At 34.3% G+C, this 23,652-nt stretch overlaps 2 protein-coding genes across 2 annotated transcripts in view; both read right to left on the reverse strand.

The window, feature by feature from the left end:
- Positions 1-818: 818 nt before the first annotated feature.
- Positions 819-23,652, reverse strand: part of LOC115953479 (non-specific lipid-transfer protein 1-like) — a 46,794-nt gene continuing 23,960 nt past the window's right edge. Inside the window, exon 2 of the mRNA XM_031071140.1 lies at positions 819-909. Coding sequence (XP_030927000.1) covers positions 903-909 — 7 coding nt within the window. The 3' untranslated portion in view covers positions 819-902. The remainder of the gene's footprint in view (positions 910-23,652) is intronic.
- Positions 7,503-8,564, reverse strand: LOC115953480 (non-specific lipid-transfer protein 1-like). Its single transcript, XM_031071141.1, has 2 exons — positions 8,140-8,564; positions 7,503-7,725 (listed from the first exon to the last, which is right to left on the reverse strand). Exons 1-2 carry the CDS (start codon positions 8,481-8,483, stop codon positions 7,716-7,718), a joined length of 354 nt encoding a protein of 117 aa, XP_030927001.1. The 5' UTR covers positions 8,484-8,564; the 3' UTR covers positions 7,503-7,715.

The following is a 23,652-nucleotide window of genomic DNA, read 5'->3' on the forward strand; positions in this document are numbered from 1 at the left end:
GAGAGTTTTGGAATCAAGTAAAAAAAAAAAAAAAAAAGAGAGAGAGGGAGCTGGAGAAAGAAAGAGCTCCTGGAACGTTCTGATGAATGAGGGAGAATGAGGGAGAAAAGGAGAGTAAAAGAGGGGTAGAGATAGTGGACAATGTGTGGAGGAGAAAAAAAAGAAAAAGAAATAAAACGTATGGTTGAAAGTGAAATGGAAAAAGGAAAAATAATATAAAAAATAAAAAATCCTAATTGAGAAATGCTACTGTAATATTTTCACAATAAATTTTAAGTAACAGATTGTTATTAGTTAATATTGGTTAGTAAAAAAATAATTTCAGTTGTGGGTTTAAATTAGAACTGTAATAACTTTCCACATAAATTTTGTTGTGAAAATATTGCGAAAAATGTTGTGAACATAACACTTCTCATAATAAATTTTAAACAGTAATTTGTTATTGGTTCTCATTTGAACCTACTAATGACATTATTATTTTTCTTATCTACCATTAACAACTTGTCATATAGACTTTATTGTGAAATTTTTGTAAAAATGTTGTGTCCATAACTTGCATTAAGAGAGATAATTAAAACAAAAAATTCACTTATATATATATATATATATATATATATATCTTGTCTTTTTTGGTAATTTATAACTCAAACCTCCACTTTTATAAGTGCTAGCCAAACACTCAGCTTTTTCAAAAAACACTTTTTAACAGTTTTTACTAAACACTCAGTTTTTTAAAAATGCACTTTTTCATTATGCACTTTTTGAAAACTCCACTTTTTCATTATGTATTTTTACAAAAAGCTGAACCAAACTCACCCGTAGTGTCTTTATTTGACGTAATATCTTTATTCTTAATGCTACTTATATTGTTGCGGCCGCAAATTGCTTCTCTATCATCCTCACTACACTCTGCAGCAAAACCAAAAAGCTTTCAGTGAGTGAGGAAAAAAGGTAATGAAATAGTACTGTCTGGACAAATAATCTTACATATACAAGATTTTTCACAACTATAAAGTTATAAATTCTATCATTAACACCATCTATTTTGCCTATCTTTAATAATGACTTACAATAAAGAAGGTCTAACAAAATCCCTATACTAAAATGGTATGGCAACTAGGGTGTGCTACGTGAAACTATTCCATGAATAGGGTGTGCTCTGATAATTTATTTTGTACAATTAGGTGTATATCACTCTCCTTTGACATAAAGACAAATCTCACGTAAAAATTCACAAAAAGAATTCACCTTTATGTGAAATAAAGATAACAGATACAATGAATGCACTGAATAATTTGATCATTTGAGTTACATTTAAGCTATTAAAAAAGTTGAAAAAAAGGTTTATGTTAGAAAATTAATATGCAGTAATTTAAAGGATATTGAGGGCTTACTTTGAACAGTCGATGGAGGGGCTGATCTTTTAAGGACTATTGACTCCACAATTTTTTGGGAGGTTAGCAACTAAAGTAGGGTTGAGTCCAGAAATTCCACCAGCTGCGGCTTTAAAACAGTTGCAAATGGCTTGGCGATCAGGTGTGGTCTTGGCCATGCCGTTGAGGTTTCCAACCCCTTGGCAACAGTTTTCAGGTGGAGGCGACGCACCATTGCTCCTAAGGTAGGTTACGCATGGCATTACATTGTTTGAAATTTGAGTGCATGTTATGGTGGCTTGGGCAATGGGTACAATAGCTATCATGCACAAGAAAAGCACACATGAAAAGTTAAGGCTAGCCATTGTTGAGAAAAGAACTTTTGTAGGGAGGAATAGGAAAGTTGAGCTTGATTAATTGGGACTGGTGTAACTTTGTTGTTAATATGTGCAGTGTTTATATAGAGAGAAGTGGGTGGTGTGAAGTTCTGTGAACAATGCACGAAGTGTTGAGAAAGGAATGGGGTGATGGGTTTGTTGGTGGTTGGGCCAAACTCAATGCTCTATTATACATTCTAGACTTTGGCGGAATTTAAGAAACATGCAAACGCACATCGGCAGGAAGTACTAAATTATTCATAGTCTGAACCCTAAGTCTTTAATTAAATTACTGATTATTTAGCTCTATCACATTAGTCTAAAATTTGTTTTCTATCACTAACCGCTTGTTACGTAGGACATTTGCGACGAAGTACGTATGTATTATTTATTTTCTATTACTTACAGTTTGCTAAGTTTGAAATTCATGGTAAAGTATGATGTAAAAGTGTATACATGGTACTATTATTATTATTGAAAAGAGATTTTTGTTGAAATTTTTGATTCAATAATTGTTTACACTAGTTATTAACCGCTTGGGTTTTTATTTATAAATTAATTTTTAACCCATACAACGCATATGCATATTAAATGGTCACTGCAACAACCTTCTGAAACTCGTTAGTTTAACCTCAAAAGGCCATTCACCAAGTTCTTCTACAACTTACTTTATACTCAATTAATCATGGTTCTTCACTTTCTTGAGCATTTCTTAAGTGGGTTGAATCAGTACCTAACTATAAGTGCCTTTTGAAATGTTCATGGATTATGGATCATGTAACGTTTTAAATCCATAAATAAAAGCTTAGCACACCAAACTAAATGATGAATTCTATAAAACCATTTTTTTTTTTTACCTTTCACTGGATGGAACTACTGTAAAACAACATGAACAAAATATAACAAAATAAAATATTCACATTCATCATACCACAGGGCTTGAGTGACTTCCCCAATAAAGTTAATAGGGGAAAAATGAAAAATTCAAATTATTGGCTAAAAGCTATCTACCTGTTATTGATACTCTTATTTACTCAATTAAACACCACATCCATATATTCTCTACATATTTGCGAAGAGCTTCTAGATGTCCTCTACTACTATTCACATCTCCCAAGCCATATATATAGCCATAGATCTTATTTCCAAGCTCCATTTTCCATGGCTCTCTAGCTATGGTGTTGTTGATGAGAGAAGTGTTGGATATATGCCAGAATGGAAATTAGATGTTTATACTGTTTTCAGTTTTCTTATTGATGATATGGGAAGAAGAGAAGGTATGCACATTTTGGGAGTTGAAGGAAATGTAATGGCTAATTAATCATATGAGTGCAATAACTAAATATGTAGATTGAACAAAAAAAATGTAGATGAAAAAAAAAAAAAAAAAGCAAAAAAACCGTAATCAAAGGTGGGCTAATCGGATTCATTTAAGTTGTATTTATTTATTTTTTTTTTCACTTGAATTGTATAACTGTTATACTCATGGTCACGGACAACTCATATATATTCCTGTCAATTTTTTCCAATTTTGAGCATTGTAATTGCAGCGTCTTTCCATTTAATTTGTATTAATTGCATTTTCATTTTTCACTTGAATTTTATTATTGCTATATTCATTGACAATTGATTTATTGCTGTCAAATTTTTTGAATTTTTAGCATTATAATTGTAGCATCATTTTATGCTCCTCTCATATGTTGTAACACTTAAATCTTTTTAGTTTTCCCCCATAAACTAAAGTGTAATTTTTCTCCAAAAAAAAAAAAACTGAAGCGTAATACCAAAGTACAGTGAGTCCAAATTTTTTATTCCATTTTGTCTGCTCTACTTTAAATTCCACCAATAAAAGTTTGCCACATGTCCCACCTAAATAATTAAATTATAATTTTATGCCTTTATTATTTGTTATCTAAAATAAATAACAGTAAATAAATTAAAATAAACAAACCACCAATGCCAAGACATCCCCACAACCGGTCCTCCACCACCACCTTCACCGGCAGTAGGAGCAACAGATCGCCAACATCGTCAGCGCCAACCAACCACCATCACTACCTTGCTAGACAGTAGCAAGAGATCAAAAGCTATAGAGAATTGCCAGCGACATCAACCCCATCGGTCATAGCCATCCACCTCTACTGGGTCCACACCAACTCCTTATTTTCAAATCCAAATATGTTACCCTAAGAAATCAAAGCGATCCAGAAAAGACACTTTCTCTCATGTTGCTTTCTTTCTCGTCAATCTGGTCTCAAACAAACAATACAATGGCCTAAGAATTTTGTTCCAAGTTTAACTTTCATTGTCTACAAGTGGAACATACACTATCCCATGTGAACAATTTATGGACAATGGGTATAAGCCATGGTGATTTTTTATGGAATTTTGGTAGGCGATTCCGTGAATCACAAATAATAATACTCATCAATTCATGGATTTGAAAACAAGGAGGAGGTGGTGTGGACCCGACGGAGGTGGATGGCCGTGACTGGTGGGGTTGATGTTGCCGACTATCTCTTGCAGTGGCATCGAAAAAAGTTGTGGTGGTGGACTGGTGGTGATGGGAATGTGTTGGGTTTCTTTTTGTTTTATTTATTTATTTTATTTAGATAACTAAAATGAGTAAAATGCATAAAATTAGGGTTTACTTAAATAACTGGACACTTGGCACATTTTTATTGGTGGAACATAAAGCGAAACATGAAAAGTGAAACAGAAGATTTGAACTCAAGGACAATACACAACAAATCAAATATAGTTTTAATATTACTTTTTGCAAATGATGGCATTTAGGTAACTAAGGGGAACTTTTCTTGTGGAGTAAGAATGTAAAAATTTATGGAGCAATTTAAAGAGTTTATAGTGGGTATCTATTTAAATGGTAGTGTTAGGATCATATTTTATTGTAATTGGCTAACCCTTTGACAAAATGCACTTTATTTGTAATTGGGTAGATCGAAGATGAGTTTAGTACTTTAAGAAACATGTTGTTCAAGTCAAGTATTAAAGACATGAAGATTGGTCTAAGAAATAAGTGAAAAAAATTGTTCATTAAGTTTTGACAAATAGCTCGACAGATGCTTGCTATTGAGATTTAATGTGAAGCTCGATAGATAGCTCGACAGAAACTTGATCTATTGAGAATTACGATTTCAGAATTTTCAGATCTGAAATTCAACTTAGTCTTGTATATTTGTATGTGGTTTCTTTTCTCACAACCCTAGACATATATAAGAATTATTTTTAAGAGCTGTCACACATAGATACAAAGACCAAAAGACTTATTCTCTTTGTGTGAAACTACTGCGTTTGTACCCATGGAGTTTTGTAACCAAGTGCTTCCTGATCTTCATTGTTAATGAAGTGAAGAACTTTGCAGCCAACAACATTTGTTCAAGGTGCTGGAGTTAGTCACATACTATGATCCATGCAAAGGGTTAGTCACAAATTGGAGGTTTGTGCATCAAAGGAAAGAAGGCTACTACAAGATGAAATCCAATTGGGTATTAGAGCAAAGGTTCAACCCTAGGTTAGTATTTCAGGATAAGCCAGGGTAGTTGGTAAGATTCCTTATACTTGTAATCGCTTGATTGTTGATTAGTAAATTCTTAGGAGTAGTGACCTTAAAATTACCCGAGAGGGTTTTTGCATTGCAAGGTTTTCCCTATTTGTAAACAAATCACTGTATCCAATTTATTTTCCGTTGCACTTAGTATTTTTGGTGATTTGTTAGTGCCTCCACATTTTACATGCAGTTGAACCTAATTAATCAACTTTGGTAATTGAATTAATTAACCGGGGTTAAGCTATCTTAACCCCAACAGTTGGAACCGATAATGGAGATTTAAGTTTCTTTATTTACTGGTGATACATAGCAAAAAAGATTGAAACATACCAATAGTTGTCTGTCCCGTGGCGTTTGATAAGTGACATGTACCAATAGTTGACTAACACGGGGCATTTGAGATATGTCACTATTTTTTGCATTGTGAATGAAACATGTGTCGTCATTTTGTGCATCCACCGATTTGAGTGATTTAATTTTTATATTATATTATAGATAGATTATAGAGAGCCAGCCTTGACTAACTTGTTAGTTTGCTAGGCTAGAAGAGCCCAATAACGTGCCACAAAAATCTTGGATTTTGTATAGTGTTGTCTGCCATTTTTTTTTTTTTTTTTGTGTGTGTGTGTGTGGGGGGGGGGGGGGGGGTGTTTAGCCCAATGTGTACTGTGCTTTCCATCTAATGTCATCAGACTTCGAGCCCTATTTCGCGCGCTTATCATATTTTCCCTGATAATTTTTCATAGTATTTCTTTTATTTTCTTTTTTAGTTGTAATATTTTGCTTTTTTATTTTTTTCCATCAATTTCAATCACATGGTTGTATTGATTAATGTGGTGTAAATAGTGTTATTTTTCACAAAAAAATTAAATTCAACCATATTAATTATATATAAAATACAATTGAATTTGATTAAAAACCATATAAATTTTATATAAAATATAACTGAATTGAACATGGTAAAAAGATCCATTGCAAATTAAAGACAAGCTTAAAATACATTTCAAACTTAGCCAAAAACCCAAGCTGAAGATACATTTCTATATATCCACCTATGTTTCCATCCTCTCAACAAAACAGAGCATTAGAAAAAAATAATTTTTTTCTTTTATAAATAATTTCAGCCATGGTTAATAGAGCGGTGAAGCTCTATATTTTTTCCCCCTAGGGAGCAATTAGTAAAGTTTTTATATATATTTCAAGTTGGAAGAGGGAGGAGGGTTTTTTTTTTTTTTTTTTTTTTTTAAACCTGGGGGTACTATGGCATTGCTTGCCCCCTTCCCTCCGCCAATGGGTAGACACATGTACATAAGAAATTGTACTAAGCTTTGATGTATACTTCATTTTTACTACCAAAAAAAAAAAAAAAAATGTGTACTTCATTTTTCAATCTTTCAAATACTATTGAGTACTTAAATCAATGTTCATCTAAAGTCTCTAGGTCCTATCTATTTAAATATACCACTTGAAGATAAAGGTGTGTATCCAATCTACCAACCCAATGAAACTAACTCCTTAACCCAAACTAATGCCTTATGTTTGGTTTTTCATGAGTTGGTGGGTTAATTGGGTTAAAATTTTATTTGAGTCTCGGTTATGATCGAGTTCAAGTTTATAGTTTTTTCAATCTATCCAACCCAACATAACCTAAGATATATACAAGTATTTTATTAATTTTATTTTAATTTTTTAGTTTAATTTATTTTGGTATTTTGATAAATATGAAAATTTGAAATATAATTTAGGCATATTGCGTCAATTATCATAATTGATTGAAAAGAAATGTTGTAGTCGGTGAAACCTGATGATTTACCGAGCATAAAAGTTTAAGCGCAACCCATCCACCAAACCCAATCCGATCCATGTGCTTATAGTTATATGAATTGTAATAATCTATTTAAAAAGAAAGAAGTGCTTAAGTAGTTGATGAAAGTCATATTTTTTCAAGGAAAATATTTAAGAACAACTTGCCCACCCAACCCAACTTTGGATTTAGTTAAAAAACGAATCTTCAAATTTACTCCCTACATAATTTCTAGTTGTTACTTGTCACATTTTCTTTTCTTTTTCTTTGTGGGAACTCTTTTCTACGGAAGTAAAAGAAGAAAGAGAAAAAAGGGGGGGGGGATCGAGGGTAAATGTAAAGCTTTTTGCACATAGAGAATGAGAAAGATTATCATAATAATAGGTGACACATATTTTATAAAGATAGTCATTTCATAGAATGACCGAGAGGGCTCATAGTGATAACATAAAAGGTATAATGATCAAAGGACTAGACCATTACAATGAAGAGAAGAGACTCGCTAAAGTGGAGTTCCATCTAGACCCGACGTAATGTCTTTATTCTTAACGCTACTTGTATCCCTGCGGCCGCAAATTGCTGCTCTATCATCCTCACTTCACTCTGCAACAAAACCAAAAAAGCTTTTAGTGAGGAAAAAAAGTAATTAAATAGTACTATCTAGACAAATAATATTTACATATACAAAATTTTTCACAACTATAAAATTATAAAGTCCATCATTAACAAAATTTTTTTCCTATCATTAATAATGCCTTACTGATAAAGAAAGTCTATGAAAGTCCCTACACTAAAATGGTTAGGCAGCTATGATAATTCATTTTGTGCAATCAAGTGTATATAACTTTCCTTTCACGTAAAGGCAGGTCTCACGTACAAATTCACAAAAAGAACGATGATAGTACAAGGAATGCATTGAATAATTTGATTAGTGTTACATTTAAGCTATTAAAAAGCTGAAAAATCATCTATGTTAGGTATTTAATTAGTAGTAATTTAAAGGATATTGAGGCTTACTTTGAACAGTCGGTGGAGGTGCTGATTTTGTAAGGAATATTAACTCCACAATTTTTAGGGAGGTTAGCAACTAAAGTAGGGTTGAGTCCAGAAATTTCACTAGCTGCGGTTTTCAAACAGTTGCAAGCGGACTGACGATCAGGTGTGGTCTTGGCCATGCCGTTGAGGTTTTTAACCCCTTGGCAACAGTTTGCAGGTGGAGGAGACGCACCAGTACCCCTAAGGTAGGTTACGCATTGCAAAACATTGTTTGAAACTTGAGCGCATGTTATGGAGGCTTGGGCAATGGGTACAATAGCTATCATGCACAAAAAAAGCACACATGCAAAGTTAAGGCTAGCCATTGTTGAGAAAAGAGCTTTTTTGTTGGGAGCAATGGAATAGGAAAGTTGAGCTTGAATTGGGAGTGGTGTGACTTTGGTGTTAACAGGTGCAGTGTTTATATAGAGAGAAGTGGGTGGTGTGAACAATGCACTGAGTGTTGGGAAAGGAATGGGAGGTTTGTTGGTGATTGGGCCGAATTCAATGCTCTATTACGTTCTAGACTTTGGCAGAATTTAAGAAGCATGCAAACCCATATCGGCAGGGATTAAAATATTCATGGATAGTCTTTAATTAAATTATTTTAAAATTATACTACTTGGTCCCTCCACAATTCAAAATTGGAATCGAAAATAAAAAAGTCCATACCCATTATTACAGTTAGTGGTCACTCCCAAAACAAAAACCTAAGTTTACATAACAAATTCTTTTATATTACTAGTATCAATTGTTTAGTTAAAAAAAAATCAAATAAAAAATCAAATGATTGTGCTTTTTTTATTAAAAAAAAAAAAAAAATTCAAATGAGATTTGATCAAGTGCTTTTATGAATCTACCTATACGATTCCTTGGGGTGTGTTTTCTTTTAGCACTACCTCAAAATACTTGATTTCCCTCTCTTTTTAGTACTCATAATTGAAGTTGTCATTTCCCTTTGCTTTTTTATTTTCTATCAAAGCCTAATAAGTATGGCAAAATACTTCGATCTCATCATACTCCCAAATTGACCCGTATAGTTAGGCTTTTCCCACTTAAGATGGAATAAAGCATGGACAGGACACTCTTAATCCAACCCCTCTATTGCTGCCCCTAAATTTCAGTCTAGTTTGAGTTTACAACAAATTAGCCAAAGGGCTTATGCCTTTTTGGCTTTGTGGCCTCATTTCCCTATATGGGTGAGGTCGATCAGGTCAACCTAATAACTCTTTTTATGGGATGAACTGGACTTTCAAAAAGAGGGGAAAAAAGTTCTATAACAAATTTTTATATGAAAGAAACAATTATCAAGAAATATGCCGGCACCCATATAATTGAAATATTGAATACTCACCCTAGAGGCATACTTCAAAGATTGGTATTTTTGGGGTGGGGTTGAATAAGTAATTACATAATTAACTAGTACTAGTGTGTTCAATGTTATTGTTCAATCTCCCTAATCCATTGAAATCACCAATTATTTACCATGCCCATTCTTGGAAGCTACGACATATATTTCTAGTATTATATGCCATTGTAGTCAATTCAATTGCTTGGTGATCTAAAATTGATTTTTTGATTCAACCACATCAAAGCTTACATTCTGAAGACTAAGATGGTTTTGATTAAGAGAATGAGGACATCATATTCATATATGCATTGGATTTAGTTTAACATTTGAAGCGTTTAACAAACAGTTTTTCGATCAAATGATGAAAATAGGTTGCTTGATTAAGCAGGAGCTGTGGTTTCATTCAATGTCATTACCAAGCGAACAAGAGTTCTTAAATTAATCAATTAGTAATACAAAATTTTCACATTTTTCCTTGTAAGGGAATAATAAAAATAGTGCAACTAATAAACGTTTTAAAACAAAAGGTCTAGTAAACGGGTACCTTTAAAAAAAATTTTAACAAACCGTTTTAGAAGCTTTTTGATACCACTTTAATAGAAAATATAAAATCCTGTAAAAAAAAAAAAGAAAAAAAAAGAATATAGCTTGTGTCCAATACATTTTTACACTGGACACATAACGATGCAAACATGTGTCTAAAACTAAACACAGTCTAAATTGTATCGTGTCCAATGCAAAAAGACACTAAACACAAATTTCATCCTAAAAAATTAGTAAACTTTTTTTTTTTCCATAAAAATTTTCTAAAAAAATTTTTAAATCAATATTTTAAGATATCAGTTAATTTTTCCATTAAAATAATATTGTACTGCCAACTACAGTTCAACATTTTAAGAAATTGTGATAAATAAATTATTAAAAAAGTCGTGTCTCTAAAAAGGAAAAAAAACACCATGCAATTTATTATGTTCCACGTGTAGATATAGGTAGTTGAATGCTGCATGCCAGTTCTGCATGGGTTTGTTTTACTCCTGCCATGTGTCTTCGTTCCAAATCACATAAGCCCACGTAAGAACTTTGGTCCAAACATCATCTTTCTAAAACAATCGGCATCTTTTTTGTGAGCCTATTGATAAAAATTCTTGTCCTTGAATAAGAATTTTGAATTCGACTCCCACAAATTTTAGAAAAAAAAATGATGTTTGTTATAATAAAAACATGCATTTCCGTAATTCATTTTTCTATCCCAAAATTTTTAACACATTTAATCTTTGAAGTGCCTCCCATCAGTACCCTTGGTTGATCAAAGTCTAGTACCCTCGGTTGCTTAACATATTGCTAAATTGGTATTTTTTAGTGTGTTTCCTGTTTCCGAGATTTTCAAGGGAAGTGGGAGGTGAGGCTCAAAGTTCAAACCGCATATATGCAAATGATATCATTATTACTGAGTTTTCACTTAAGACTCCCACATCCTAAATTGTGGTGATAGAAGATTAAATAAATTTTTGATGAAATATTTTAGTTTGTGCATGTCTCATATTGAAATTGGATTTGGTTAGGAGTTTTTGAACACAACTTTGGGGTCCTTAGATAAAAGCATTGGGCATTGATCTGCAATTCATTTGTAAACACCATTATATGATAACATCTCATTTTCTTGGCATAAGTACGAAAGCATTTCTATTCAAACATGTCAATTTTATTGTTCTTTGCATCTCTACGATGTGCTATATATATGTGACATTATTTGGTGGAATATAAGCGACGCAGCTGCTGCCGGCCAGTACATACACTTGTCTCATTTTCTTTTCTTTGTGTGGAACTATTTTCTATATAAGTAAAGAAGGGTAAATGAAAAGTTTGTAGAACATGTAGAACGAGAAAGATTATCATCATAATAACAAGTGACACATATTTTTTAAATATAGAACAACGACTGAGTGGACTCATAGTAATGACATATTTTATAAATATAGTTATTTCATAAAACGACTATTGAGTGGACTCACAGTAATGACATACATAATATGATGATCACAAAGACTACAAAGACAAGACCGTAACCATGAAGAGAAGAGACTCGCTAAAGTGGAGACTCATCTGAACTCGACGCTATGTCTTTATTCTCAAAGCTACTTATATCCCTATTGCCGCAAATTGCTTCTTTATCGTCCTTACTTCACTTTGCAACACCAAACCAAAAAACTTCTAATGAGGAAAAAAATAAAAGTATTATCAAGAAAGAGGAATCTTTTATGCAACATTTTTCACAACGGTTAACTTCTAAAGCTGTTAGTTCTCAAATGAATTGTTACTGACACCATTTTTTTTGACAATCATTGATAATGATTTAGGGAAACATTTTGTTGGGATAATAAAAAAAATAAATATTGTTAATAGCTTTTTAAATTTTCTATGAAAGTGGTGTCAAAATTTTTCTATTATAATTTATTAATCATTATCCTAAGAACATCCATTAACATGACCCAATGACTTATTGATAAATAAAATCTAAGAAAGTCCCTGCACTTGTAATTGTTAGGCGGCTAGGGTGTGCTTTGAGAATTTATTTTTGTAAAACTAGGAGAGCACAAATAGAATTCACCTTTTTGTTAGAGGAAGGTAATACAACGAATGCATCAAATAACTCAATTTTGTGTTACATTTAAGCTAACTACTAAAAAAATTGAAAAATATATGTAAGGAATTTAAGTAGGTAAAAATCTTGTTATAAGCAATTGTGTGTTATGTATACACTCAATATAATTTTAGCCCACGTGGCAGTGTGTACTTGCAATAAGAAATATGTGATAATCATTAATTACCCATTAATTAGTACTTATAATTAAAAGGATATCGAGGGTTTACTTTGAACAGTCGGTGGAAGTGCTGATCTTGTAAGGAACATTGACTCCACATTTTTTAGGGAGGTTAGCAGCTAGAGTAGGGTTGAGTCCAGAAATTTCACTAGCTGCGGTTTTCAAACACTGAGTTTTGCGAAGGGTATGTGAGTTTGCTGTTTGTTGGTGGTTGGGCCAAATTCAATGTTCTATTGCGTTCTAGACTTTGGCAGAGTTTAAGAAGCATATATGCAGACCCATATCCGCAGGCACTAAACAATTCATAGATCTCTAAATGTTTTTAAAATTATACTATTTTGTCCCTCCACAATTAACAATTGGAACCCCAAAAATAAAAAGGTCAACATAGCCATTACATTATAATTAGTGGTCTATCCAAAAACAAAAACCTCAGTTTACATAACAAATCCTTTAAATATTACTAGTATGCCTATCAATTGTTTGGTTTTAAAAAATAAACCAAATGATTGTGGTTTTTTTTTTTTTTTTTTTTTTTTTTTTTTTTTTTTTAAATTCAAATGATTATGTGTTTGTATTTTTGACTATTTGTTGTTTGGGACATAAAGTTAAAATTTTGAAACTTTAAGATTTGAGTGCTTTTATGGCTCTATTTAAACTATTCTTTAGGGTGTTTTTCTTTTTTTCTTTTTGCTCTACCTTAAAATACTTGCTTTACCTCCCTTTTAGCACTCTCAAAGTTGTCATTTCTCTTCTTCTTTTTCATCTTTACTTTATTAATATCAAAACTTAATTAAATATGAAAAAATACCTTCAACCAGTCATTCTCTCGACTTGATCGATGCAAAATTTTTCCACCTAAGATGGAACAAAGCATGGACAGGAGACCCTAATTCAAACCCTTCATTACATTCCCTACTTAACTCTAGTTTGAGTTTTACAACAAATTAGCCAAATGGTTTCTGGCTTTCTGACCCCATTTCCCAATATGGATGAGGTCGGTTTGACCTAATAACTCATTTTATGGGATGCACTTGACTTTCCAAAAGAAGAAGGAAAAAAACAGGAATTCTATGACAAATTTGATATGAAAGAAACAATTATCAAGAAACAATTGTAACTGACATAATAAAAATGGAAGAGCTTATATCCAGTGCACTAATGCACTGGACATATTGAGATACAAACAAGTGTCCTATCCTAACATTTTTGGTGCACTAATGCACTCAACACAAACTCTATCCTAATAAAAATATGCATTGGAATTCTATAACAATTTTCACATTTTTCCTCGTAAGGGCATAATATTGTACCAGATACAATTTAACATTTTAACAAATTGTAGTGATAAATAAATCATAAAAAAGGTTGTGTCTCTCAAAGAAAAAATGGGGACGATAATGTTCCATCTTAATGTCATACATGATACACCATGCAATTTATGATGTTCCACGTGTAGAAATAGGCAGTTGAATGCTGCATACATGCCGGTTCTGCATGCATGGGTTTGTTTTACTCCTGCCATGTGGCTTCGTCCCAAATCACATAAGACCACGTAAAAGGAACTTTGGTCAAAACAATCCCTGGTTTCTTCTTCTTCTTCTTTTTTTTTTTTTTGGTAGAACAATTTGAAAAAGAGATACATGTTAATGTGTTATAAGAAAAGCAATTTCCTAATTCATATTTCTCACCCAAAAGTGTTTGACATTGACTTCATTTTTGAGGTGCTTCCAATTAACACCCTTGGTCGATCAAAAGCTTAGGAAGTAGGTTGTTAACTTTAGTAGGTTTGGTATCCTTGATGTGGTACTGCTCAATTGGTATCCTTAATGTGATTTCTATTATATTTCTAAGATTTTTCTCTACAATGCTTACTTTACCATGTTTCGTTCTTTCTTTGATAGGTAAATAGTGGAAGAGATGGGAGGGACATATATGAGACATTGAGATATTACAAAAGATACAATCACCACTAAAATTATCACTTAATTAAATATCAATCTAAATTAATGGTGGCAAAAGATTAAATAAAATTTTCTTTTTAATTTTAAATTTAAGCATTAGTCAAGTTGAAATTGGATTTATTTACAAGTTTTTGAACACAAAAACATTGGGGTCCTTAGATAAAAAGCATTGAGCATTGATCTGCAATTCATTTGTAAACACCATCATATGAGAAAATCTCATCATTTTTGTTAGGACATATGTGAGAATTGTTAGAAACATATGTTATGTTTTTTTTTTTTTTTTTGAGAATCGAAACACATGTTATGTAAATTGACTAATCTTTTGACAAAACACACTTTATTTGTAATTTGGTAGATTTAGGATGGGTTTAATATTTCGAAAAACAAGTTTTCAAGTTTAGTATTGAAGTCATGCAAATCTGTCCAAGAAACAAGTAAAAGAGTATTGCTTATTGAAACTCGACAAATATCTCGACAGAATAATATCTATCGAGATTTAATGTTGAATCTCGATAGAAGCTCGACAGCAGCTGTATCTGTCAAATATTACGAAATTAGAATTTCTGGATATAATTTCACGCATATTCATGTGTATTTGTGTAGTATTTCTTTTCTCACAACCCTAGACATATATAAGGATTATTTTAAGGGCTGTCACACTTGATGCAAATGGATGCAACTTGATGCAAAGTGATTATACATGCATATTGTGACTAGAGACAATTTGCCCTATTTCATCATATTCTCTCTGGAAATTACTGCATCTTTGCACCAAGGGTTTTGTAACCAAGGAGCTTTTTGATCTTCATTGTTGGATGAACAGAAGAACTTTGCAGCCAATATCTTCCTCAAGTTGGTGTGTTAGTCACATACTAGGATCCGTGTATCATTGGTTAGTCACGTATTGGGAGCCGTGCATTGAAATGAGAGATTGCCACTACATTGCAAGTCTAATTAGGTATTGGGGTAAGGATTCAACTGTAATTTAGTATTAAGTACTGTGATTCCTTTTACTTGTAACTGTTTGTTTTGATAATAGTAGATTCTCGAGAGTGGTGATCTTAAATTCACCATGTGAGGTTTTGCCTTGGTGGTTTTCCCTATTCGTAAACAAATTACCTATGTCAATTTTATTTTCCGCTGCATTTAACTTAGTTGGTGATTTGTTTGTGCCACCACGTTTATTGCATATAATTGAATCTAATTAATTCACTTGGCTAATTAATTGATTAATTTACCAAAGAGATCAATACATTCTTGGCCTATCAAGTGGTATCAGAGCGGGCACACTCTGATTATGTTTTAATCTTTGTTGCATGATCCATTGACCCATGTTTGTCATGGATAGAGGACAGTCACTTATTATACTTCATTTATTTGATAGCACTAACTATGCATGCTGGAAAGTTCGCATGAGAGTTTTTTTGCAGTCTTTAAATGAAAAGGTCTAGCAAGCTATGGAAATTGGTTGGACTAAGCCAAAGGAAGCGCCGGTAGATTGGGATGATGCCAAGATCAAAGTAACAAACTTCAACAGAAGAGCATTAAATGCACTATTCAGTGCGGTGACCAATGAGGAGTTCAAGAAGATATCCTCAACTGAAATTCCTAAGAAAGCATGGACTATCCTCCAGATCAAGGATTCAAAACTCTAAAGGCTCACTACTAGCTTTGAGAAGATAAAAATGGAGGATGAGTCATTTGATGAGTTCTATGCCAAGCTAAAGGACATAGTCAACTTAGCCTTTAATCTTGGGGAAATCATTCCCGAACCCAATGTTGTAAGAAAGGTGCTAAGGTCTCTGCTTGAGAGATTTCATGCCAAGATCACTACCATTGAAAAATCAAAGGATATTAACTCTATTCCTTTGACAGAGCTAGTTGGCAACTTGCAAACCTATGAATTGGGTTTGACTAGAATCAGGAAAGGAAGTAAAAGCAAGAGCATGACACTGAAGGCCAAAAGTAATGAGATTGATGAGTCTTCTGATGCTAAAGATTCTTTCATGCCAAGATCACTGTCATTAAAGAATAAAAAGATATTGACTCTATTCCTTTGACGAAGCTGGTGGGCAACTTGCAAACCTATGAATTGGGTTTGACTAGAATTGGGAAAGAAAGCAAAAGTAAGAGCATCGAACTAAAGGCCAAAAGGAATGAGATCAATGAGTCTTCTGATGATGAAGATTTGAAGATAAAATCCTACATCACTAGGCAGTTCAAGAAGCTCATGAAGAATGCCAATGTGAAAGGATTTGATAAGGGCTGTAAGCAATCTAGTTTGTCTCTATTCAAGAACCAAGACAAAGGAATGAAGGATGTTAGGGATGGCGGTCAGTACACTATTCTTTTCGGACCAAAGTGCTTTAGATGTCAAGGTTTTGGACACATGAAACAAGAATGCCCAATATATCTCAAGTCAGCTGGGAAAGGCAAGACTCTTGTTGCTTTAGATGACGAGGGAATTTTAAATGCCTTCACTGTTATAGTTGATCCTATTGAAGGGGTTACAAAAACAGTAGATGATGAAGAAGACTTGATGGATTCTAAGTTTGACAAAATAGACAATCAAGATGACATCCATACAACATATGCAAAATTGTACAAGGTTTTTGAAAAGTATGAGAAACTGTATTGGCTGGCCACCAAGAAGCTGAGTGATGTTGAGTTAGATCGAGAGGAGCTCTCTACCAAGGTTGATGAAGCCCATCAAACTATTGGAGCACTGCAGTTTGAAAAAAATTTCCTTGCTAAAAGGACAAAGAAGCTTGAAGCAAAACTGTTTCAGGTCAGAGCTCAATTGGAGAGGACTTCCAGTGCAAAGCTCGATGAGAAGCTAAGTTTTTAGAAAGCTACTTTTGATAAAACCAATTTGGGATATGAGTTCTCTTTTTCTAATATTGCCTCATCTAGTACAATTGTATTTGTCTCATCTGCTGATAATGATAATTCTAAGAATGATGAAGAAAAAAATGAAATAGCTAGTGAGAACATAGATAATGGCAAATCTATTTTAGGAGCACCCCCTAAGGTTGAAAAGAAAGAGACTAGAAACCCTAAGACTAAGAAAGTTAACAACAAAAAGTCTCAACTGAAGAAGCCGCATTTCTGTCATCACTGTGGAGCTTTAGGGTATACTCGTCTAAATTACTACAAGTGGTTAGCCATTCAACAAAGCAATAGTATGCTCTTGTCCAGAAACCAGAATCAGTTTCCATCATCTTTTGCTCCTCTTGGAGATCTTTTCAAGGCCCTCATGTTCGTTTCGAACTTGAACGGTTTCAATTCTTCTCCCTCACTACCGGATCAAATGTTTGCTCAAAGGAAAGGTTCTTCCAAGGTATGGAAGGAAAAAGGCTCAAAGTGATTTAGTCACTTTTTTTTTCTCTCTCTCTCTCCCCTCATGGTTATGCATTACTTGTTTGTTTTGCTTTCTTGTTTTGAGTCAGTCTAGTTTTATGCTTTGCTTTGTTTAACATGTTTTTGTATATTTTTGTTTTTAGTTTTGCTTTATTTTGTTTTTCATAAAAAAAAAAAAAAAAAAAAAAAAAAAAAAAAAAAAACCAGAAAAATACAAAAACAGTGTGTGTTATGTGTATATTGGTACTTGTGTATCTTGGATGACCATTGAATCAAAATTTTCTAAATTTTGTATCTCTTGTAGTTTAGATGAGCACCTCAATGTACAACTAAGCAAGTGAGGTTTGTAGCTCATGTTTGTGATAAGTACGATTAATTAATTTCTTATACTTAACACTCATATCACTCTTTTTGATGGGAAGGACTAAAAAGTCCTAATAGAAAGGTATAGATAACCATCTCACCACTAAAGCCCGCCAATCATGTATAACATCTATGTGTTTCGGCATAGCAAAATTGTAATGTTTGTGGCTTAACATAATTGAATATTTCTTCTCTCTCTCTTATATGCTTATGCATGATATGCTCAAAAAGAAAAATATGCAAAGAAAATCAAAATTAAAAAGAATCAAAATGCTTTTAAATATGGTTGCAAGCGTGTTTCTAGGAGACGTGAGAGTTATAAGATGTACCTCGAAGGTGATAATTCCCATTAAATAGTTATGATTGTGTGTGAGTGTATTTGATTTTCTCATATTTCAAATTGTCATAATATGAGACACTTATGCAATCTTACTATGTTTTCACACACAACACGCATATTCTTTGCTACTTTTCATACATGTGCAAGTACAATGTGATTTGACCATCACAAAGAATACATGTATTTATGAATGCTCACTAAACTGTCGTAACTTATTTTTGAAATATAAAACTGGTTAGACTTGTTTAGTGTGTGTGTGAGTGTGTGTTTTGGTTTTTTGAATGCTTTGCAATTTTTGTTGAGAGATATTTTTGAGAGCTTAATATGTTGATTGGATCTATGTTTGAGTAGCTTACTTGTTGCATTAATCTCTAAGTGTTTTTCCTTTCTTTGAAAAACCTGTTTTCTTCAAGCTCGACAGCTTCTTGATAGATCCTCGACAGATTCGCATCTATCAAGCCCTTCTTTCTTCTTTTCTCGATAGAAGTTAGCTTAATTTCGATCCATCAAGCTTTCTGGAATTTGTCTCGATAGCTTCTCCAGAGTTTCTCGATCCATCGAGAAATTTTCTGTTTGGCCGATAGATTCTCGACAACTTCTCGATCCATCGAAGTACTTTTGCCGTTGAAAGATCCTCGACAGCACCTCAACAAATTCATTTCTGTTGAGAATTAGTACTTGACAGATACTTCGATCCATCAAGCTACGATTTCTATTTAAGGGCTGAGCGCAAAATCAGATTTCATTTTCTCTTCTCTCTCTCGACAGAAACACTTTTCTCTCGCCCCAAACACTTCTCCCTCACTCAAATCTCTCTACCCATTGTTTTTTCGGCCTCTACCAAGATCAAATCACTTGGTAAGTGTCCTAAAACCTTCATTTTTCATGCATTCATGAATTTTAGACCTAGGTTTTGGGGTTTTTGAAAATTTTTGGGATATTTGAGAATTTTGTGAAATTTGTGGGTTGGGATGTGTTGTTTTGGTGTAATATGCTCATGCATTGCATTCCACTAGCATTTTAACAATGTTTCATGCATTTAGATGTGTGCTTGACTATTGAAAATTGTGTGCTGGTAGGTTTGGATTGGGTTTCAACCCATGATGCAATTTATTTTTAGCATATCACATGTTCATGCATATTTCATGCATACGTACTCTTTCATTCCTATTTCTGGATTGCGATTGTGTTCTATTTCTTTCTTTCTCTCTCTCTCTCTCTCGGATAGACTGCGTATGGCATCTAAGTGCAAATTCACTCCGACTCGGAACCCTCTTGGCTTCGGGTCTTCTACTTTTTATCCTCTCGTTCCCCATCTTCACGTTCGGTTCCATGATGGGAAAGCCTAACAGGACTTCCTTGAGAACTTTCAAAAATGTGGCATTCATCCGGAATGCCATGTTGTTCTGTCGGAATTTTCCGACACTCCTCTCCCTACGGTCATTCGAACTCGGGGCTGGGAATCTCTTTGTGAGATACCCTTGAGGTGTCCCATCATGTTTATATAGGAGTTTTACTCCAACATACACAACATCGATACCTCTGTACCTTGTTTTGCCATGACATTTCGAGGTACACGTATCGTAGTTACCTTGGATCTTATATCTGAGGTACTACATGTTTCGAGTATAGCGCATCCTAACTACCGCAGTTGTCAGCATCTTCAGATTGTGTCCAGAGACAAACTTCTATCTCATTTTTGTAAAACACCTTCCACATGGGGTGGGAAGCAAAACACCCCATGCTTGGGCTTTGCAAAAGATCTGAGATTACTTAATATGGTGATGACATTTGTTCTTACTCCACTGTCTCACTATAACTCCATCACAGAGCCTCGTGCTTGATTTTTGTTGTCCCTCTTAGAGGATCTTACTATAAACTTCCCCTCTCATTTCATCATTTCTATCCTTGATATCTATCAGGATACAGTGACCCGTGATAAGCTTATCTTTCCTTCGGCTATCACGCGGACCCTTCGCCATTTTTCCATCCCCATTCTTGATTCTCCCTACTTCACCACCATGGGTGCCATCGTCGTCGGTTTTTTTTCGATGGAGTGAGACCCAGCTTCGACCAAAGCAACCATGTGTGGAGTCTACCGATCCTGTAGCATCTGCTGTTCCTTCCACCTCCACTCCTTCCTCAGCTGGTGATGTGACCCTTGAGGCTATCATGGTGCAATTTCAGTGCAAGGATGCTCGCCTTGACACTCTCTCTTATGAGTTGTGTCAGGTGAACACCTGTGTCGGTTTGATTGCACGATGACAAGCTCGTCTTGGTGGTTTCACTGCTTTTCCATCTCCTTCTCTAGAGGTTTCGATAGATGAGGATGATGATGATGGTGATGACGATGAGGATAAGGATGCTAGCTCTTCCAGTGATGATGAGATAACAACCTCTTGGTGACTTACTCTTTGTCATTTGTGATAAAAAGGGGAAGTAGTTTTGGGATGAAAGTAGTCTTGTATTTAGAGGGAGAGTTAGCATATGACATTTTTGTTTGGGGGGAGTGTTTATAATCTTGAGGGATATAGTGAGGATTTTATGTACTTTTCTTTTCTTACTTTTTGGTTACATTATCCTCTTGTAGACCGGTCTTGTGACCATTTATTTATGACATACATTGTATTTATTTTCATATATATATATATGATGATGTATGCTGTTCTTCACCTATCTCTCCATGTGTTGTTTCTTTTATCTCTTTATACACATGTTTCTTTATGTATGCAATCTTTACTTTTGTTTCACACTAAGATGCCTTAATGAGTTTTGTTTAAAGTGTTTCAAAAAGACAGGCTGTGAAAATCTATCATGCCATGAACTCTCTTCTTACAAAGTTTTTCAAGAGTTTGTGTTAGGGTTAGATTTGTTTTGTAATTCAACAAGTAATTATGAGTTTAGTGATTTAAGACTTCTCTCATAATTCATTTGTTTGTTGTGGTTTTGTCACAAATTGTCAAAGGGGGAGATTGTTAGGACATATATGAGAATTGTTAGAGACATATGTTATGTAAGTTGACTAATCCTTTTACAAAATGCACTTTACTTGTAAATTGATAGATCTAGGATGAGTTTAGTACTTCAAGAAACAAGTGTTCAAGTTTAGTATTGAAACCATGCAAATCTGTCCAAGAAACAAGTGAAGAAGTGTTGTTCATTAAAATTCGACAGATATCTCGACAGAATAATATCTATCGAGGTTTAATGTTGAAGTTCGACAACAGCTGTATCTGTCGAGAATTACAAAATTAGAATTTTCATATTTGATTTCATGCATATCCATGTGTATTTGTATAGGGTTTCTTTTCTCACAACCTTAGACATATATAAGGATTATTTTAAGGGCTGTCATGCTTGATGCAAAGTGATTATACATGCACATTGTGACCGGAGACAATTTGCCCTAATTCATCATATTCTCTCTAGAATCTACTGCGTCTTTGCACCAAGAGTTTTATAACCAAGAAACTTCTTGATCTTCATTGTTAGATGAACTGAAGAACTTTGCAGCCTACATGTTCCTCAAGTTGGTGTGTTAGTCACGTACTGGGATCCGTGCATCATTGGTTAGTCACGTACTAGGAGCTGTGCATTGAAATGAGAGATTACCGCTACATTACAAGTCCAATTGGGTATTGGAGTAAGGGTTTAACTGTAGGTTGGTATTAAGTACTGGGATTCCTTTTACTTGTAATCGCTTGTTTTGATAATAGTAGATTCTCGGGAGTGGTGACCTTAAATTCACCCAATAGAGTTTTGTCTCGGTGGTATTCTCCATTCGTAAACAAATTACCTGTGACAATTTTATTTTCCACTGTATTTAAGTTAGTTGGTGATTTGTTTATGCCACCATGTTTATTGTATGTAATTAAATCTAATTAATTCACTTGACTAATTAATTGATTAATTTACCAAATGGGTCAATGCATTCTTAGCCCATTAATTTTCTTGACATAAGAGCATTCAAAGCAGTGGAGCTAAAAATTTAGCTTTTTAGCTCCACCAAAAGTTACTTTATCTATTATACCTACACATATGCTGCAGAAGTGGATCTATTTTAGCTATCAACGCAATAAAATAATATAAACATCACAATAAAATAATATATCCCTACAATAAAATAATATACCACCTACAATAAAATAATATATCCCACTACCCAAAAAAACAACCCAGCACCATCCACAACCACCTCTATCATCAGCCACACCCACAACCACCACTACCACCACCACCACCAGACACAACCAAACCCACAAAAAAAAAAAAAAAAAAAAAAAAAACCAAACACCGTACCACCAAACCATAGCCACAACAACCACCATCGCCACCACCACAGCCATCAAACCCACAGAAGAAAAAAAAAATCAAACATCATTCCCACATGAAAATACATTAAAAAAGAAGAAGAAAAAAAACAAACAAATCACAGCAAAGAGAATGGCGTGGGTCTGACCGGAGGACTGGGCGGAGGCGTTGATCGACGGAGTGGGGAGGATTGGGCGGCATGGGTCTGATCGGAGGATTGGGCGGAGGCATGGATTGACGGCTTGGGGCTTGGGCCGGTGACGTTAAGGCCGGCGGAAGGGCGCGGACTGGGCGATGGGGCTTGGGGAGATTGGCGATGGGGCTTGGCGTGGGTTGGCGAGCTGGGTCAGTGGAACAGGTCGGCGGTGAGAGAGCTGGCTGGCGAATTGAGGGATACGGGAGATGAGGGAGGCCAGCGAGCTAGAGAGAAAAAAAAATGACCGGCGAGCTGAGGGATGAGGGAGGCCGACGAGCTAGAGAGAAAAAAAATGACCGGTGAGCTGAGGGATGAGGGAGGCCGGCAAGCTAGAGAGAAAAAAAAATTGAGGAAGAAAGAAGAAGGAAGAGAAGCCGGAGAGAGAGAGAGAGAGAGAGAGAGAGAGAGAATGATAGGAATATTTTAATTAGAGAGGAGAGAGAAGTGTAATAAAATTTTTTTTTTTTTGAGCTACAGTGCACATCTAAAGATAGATGTGCACTGTAGCTGAGGAGTTAAATCTTTTAGATTTAGGTCCACTGTTGCGTAATGGTTTTTGGGTATTGAGGAGCTAAAAAATAGTATTATATCTATATAACACCACTATTGTGAGTGCTCTAAGTATTTTATTGTTCTAGGCTTCTATGCATCTATAGAGGTGCCATTATTTGGTGGAATGTAAACGATGCAGAGTGACATACTTGCATGCACTGCCACAACATTGGGGCCGTGTCCTGTTCACATAGAAAGTTGAGCATTAGTCGAACGATCCAATTGAAATTGGG

This window comes from Quercus lobata, chromosome 7 (assembly GCF_001633185.2).
Source record: "Quercus lobata isolate SW786 chromosome 7, ValleyOak3.0 Primary Assembly, whole genome shotgun sequence".
Taxonomy (NCBI): domain Eukaryota; kingdom Viridiplantae; phylum Streptophyta; class Magnoliopsida; order Fagales; family Fagaceae; genus Quercus; species Quercus lobata.